General features: G+C 42.0%; 1 protein-coding gene across 1 annotated transcript; it reads right to left on the reverse strand.

Moving 5' to 3' along the window:
• Positions 1–1,578: 1,578 nt before the first annotated feature.
• SARC_09060 (hypothetical protein) lies at positions 1,579–2,866 on the reverse strand. The gene is made up of 3 exons (XM_014296942.1): positions 2,655–2,866; positions 2,255–2,474; positions 1,579–1,944 (listed from the first exon to the last, which is right to left on the reverse strand). Exons 1-3 carry the CDS (start codon positions 2,712–2,714, stop codon positions 1,739–1,741), a joined length of 486 nt encoding a protein of 161 aa, XP_014152417.1. The 5' UTR covers positions 2,715–2,866; the 3' UTR covers positions 1,579–1,738.
• Between the last annotated feature and the right edge of the window lie 704 nt (positions 2,867–3,570).

Here is a 3,570-nt window from a genome sequence, read left to right on the forward strand (position 1 = left end):
GTGTGTGTGTGTGTGCACGTGTGTGTGTGTGTGTTTGTGTGTCTGCATGAATATCTATATTTTTATATATGTGTCTGTGTCTCTGTCTGTGTGCGTTTTTAAATTATTATACACCTAATTCAACAAGTTCTCATGCAAAGAATCGATTGCCTGTACTTTGCAGATCCCGATCGTCGGCTGCACAGCAGTCGTCATGACCATCTTGTCTCTGCTCTATCCTCACGGTATGTCGATACCCTTTGGCCATCAGTCTTCCGAATGGTTCCAGTTGTGTTTAGTTGTGTTTAGTTGTGTTTAGTTAGAACTTTTTCACTCATATCTGTGTGCTCCAGTGTCTGATGGGCTGTCGCTGCTTGTCATGCATATATACTGCGGTCCACGATGCCAGACACATGCTCAGCTTACTGAGGGAATATAGCGAGCGCCAAGTCAATTTCTCGAAAGTGTCTCAGAAATTTGTCCGAAGTATATGTCCAACGTAGACTGCATACTTGTTGTAAACAACGAAACCTCGCTGAGAGTGCTTACCTTGTCCTTCATCAATATTATCATATAGGCTCTCTGGAGAGGAGGATCAAGCATGTAGGTCTGTGGTTGTGTATATCACTAGCCTGCTGGCGGTTGAGTCTGCATTTCGGTTTAAAAATCATATCTCGTCCCAAATTAGTAAGCGATTCCGGCATCGATGGCTTAGACTTCGTTCCGGTAGACTACGTCGCTAGTAAAAAGGAATAAAGTACCATGTCCACTATGGTTAGGTGCGTGTTTCGTATTTCCAACACTTCAACAAGGGCCTACTGACAATGGACAAGGTAGTCGAATCCATCCCGTAGATTTGGTTGCCTGCTATTTGCAATATGTGCCAATGAAGTGCTTCATGATGCCTCAGATATACAGACCCCTTGAACTCTAATGACCTATCGACATCCATCGACTCATCGACCAGAAACTGACTATGGCGTGTGAGTACAGAATTGGATTTCAACTTTAAAAAATTTGTAATGTTCACTCATAGACCGGGAACGGACTATGCCGTGTGGGCACAGTAGTGGATTTCAACTTAGAAATATGTAGTGTTCACTAATAGACCGGGAACTGACTATGGCGTGCGAGTATTCATTCTGCTTTCATGGAGAGAGTTTATTAAACTTGATAGTGATATATAGTGTTCACTCATGGACCAGGAACTGTCTATGGCGTGCGAGTATTCAACCGGCTTGGCATTCTAACCCATGACCAGTGCGAGTAGTATGCTGGAAAAAAAATCGAACCGTCCATAGCCTCCAAAGATAGAAAGCCATACTACTAATAAGGTCATACCTGGACTTTTGATTTTATTTTGAAAAAGAGCTGTGCGATGAATGAAATACTGAATATCGTACTCCAGTCTTGCAGGCTATTCAGTTGGCGAGAAAGGGGGCATCTAAAAAGGTGAATGCACTGCAGACTGAAGTGGGTCGATCCACGTAATATGTAAATACGTTTTATATTTTAAAGCCGTCTTAGAACGTATGAATCAGTACTTGGTAATACAAGCCTACTTCATCTTTGCTGACACACGGAAAGATATGGACTGGGTGAAGATATGACACGATTGAAGGATGGAAGCCGTGGCAGCTTGCCCGTGCGGCGATTTATTGTTATGTTATAGAGGTACGTAGTGAAATACTGATGACTAATTATTTCTTTGTGTCTTTGCCCATGGAATAGGCTCAAAATAAGTTCTCTTGCTCGGAATTTAGAAGGGCGATAAAGGTAAACCCGGGAGTACGCATGGTGCATCTTGCCCATCGGCGCATACCTTTTCCGCAATTATAATACCACTTATACAACAACTGTCATAACCGCCGTCTCTATCACCACACCCTCCGGCACCGCACTCGCCACAGGATTTACTACAGCAGACCTCATTGTGGTCTTCATGTCCGAAAAACGAGATACCCCCTGCGAAAAGAAAAAAAGTGAATTTGTCAGCTTGTTTCTCAGTAAATCCGAGCCTATGTACAATGCTTATACTGTCAAGGTACTGATGAAGAAGTGAAACAACGTACAACCTATACGCCACGAAACTGTACATTCACTACATGTCGAATCTTCATTATTTGACCACTTAGATTTACGAATTCATTGCATTAAAAATATGGCAATGCACATACTTCTTCACTAAATACTTACGATACTTGTGATTGTCAATGGTAGGACATGCTGTTGCGCTTCTACACTGAAAATTAAAACTACCGATAGACAGACATACCAAAATACGTGCAAAGATCGATGCCTTCCGCACGAGCTTGAACAACTTGTTCCTCAGTAAATATCGCTGGCATTGTCTCCATGTCTGATGCGATTTCAACGTCCGTCGCATCTGCAGAATTGATTTCGAGATCGGCGGAATCGGTCTCAATCTCGGCAACTTCTGACGCCGAGGTATCATCCTCTGTATCCCGGACTGCGATAGATATAGCTGGCGATATCTACAAGAAAGAATCGCATTGGGAATGAGCTTATGGACGTAAGTAAGGCTGGCTACAAACGTGTGTTAAACAGACTTCAATAAGATCTACAATCTATTAAAAGTATAACAGTGATTTTGATCATCAAGCCATTTTTAAGACAGCATATAGGTAACTTAAACGAAACAATTGTGTGCTTACCATGCATAAAATAGCAATCGCCGCTATTATAGAACTTCTAATCGTAAAAGCTTTCGTCATTTTGAATTGCTGAGATGCGAATCAATGAACTCGTGCAATGTATGTGTTTGACTTTTGTATGTTGTTGTATATTTTCACTATTTGTGTCTCAGTACTCTGACTTCTCACTGCTGGACTGGCGACTGCTGGACAGTGCTGGTTCGTGCATACCCAAAAAAATTACATTACCTTCTGTTTTAAAACAAATTAATCAGTGTCAAACGATACTCTGATATATAAATAGTCAAGCACTTTGAGAGTACTCAATGAAAGCTGAACATACTCGCGAGTCGCGTCACTCACGTGTCTCAAACTTTCTAACAGGCTCTCAGCCACTCAGACACTCAGAGTCTCAGAGTCTCAGACAGACTCTCAGTCACTCAGTCATCAGACTCTCAGAGACTCACCTCTGAAGAGTCAAGACTCCGTGAAGAATCAAGACTCAAGACTCACGATTCACGAGTCACGACTCACAGTGACTCAGTCATATTTCTTGAAATAAAATAAAAATGTATTGGTCACAACTTGCATGACCCATGAGTCACAATGGCACAAGCAACTTCACAGTTCAGACTTCAGACTTCAGACTTCACTGTTCACTGTTCACTGTTCACTGTTCACTGTTCACTGTTCACTGTTCACTGTTCACTGTTCACTGTTCACTGTTCACTGTTCACTGTTCACTGTTCACTGTTCACTGTTCACTGTTCACTGTTCACTGTTCACTGTTCACTGTTCACTGTTCACTGTTCACTGTTCACAGTTCACACAGTCACACACGCGTACACCTAAACACATACAAACTCACAAACTCACAACTCACAGATCACAATTCACAATCAGGCCGGTCTTTTTTTTTAAATAAAAGTTAACCTCA

The sequence above is a fragment of the Sphaeroforma arctica genome (genome assembly GCF_001186125.1).
Source record: "Sphaeroforma arctica JP610 unplaced genomic scaffold supercont1.880, whole genome shotgun sequence".
Lineage (NCBI taxonomy): Eukaryota > Ichthyosporea > Ichthyophonida > Sphaeroforma > Sphaeroforma arctica.

Excerpts from the sequence above, each read along its gene's own strand:
- SARC_09060 (XM_014296942.1), bottom strand. The coding sequence starts at position 2,714 with ATGACGAAAGCTTTTACGATTAGAAGTTCTATAATAGCGGCGATTGCT. Across the intron at positions 2,475-2,654 it reads CGATTGCTATTTTATGCATG|ATATCGCCAGCTATATCTAT; the intron begins GTAAGCACACAA and ends TCTTTCTTGTAG. Across the intron at positions 1,945-2,254 it reads CGATCTTTGCACGTATTTTG|GGGGTATCTCGTTTTTCGGA; the intron begins GTATGTCTGTCT and ends TTCTTTTCGCAG.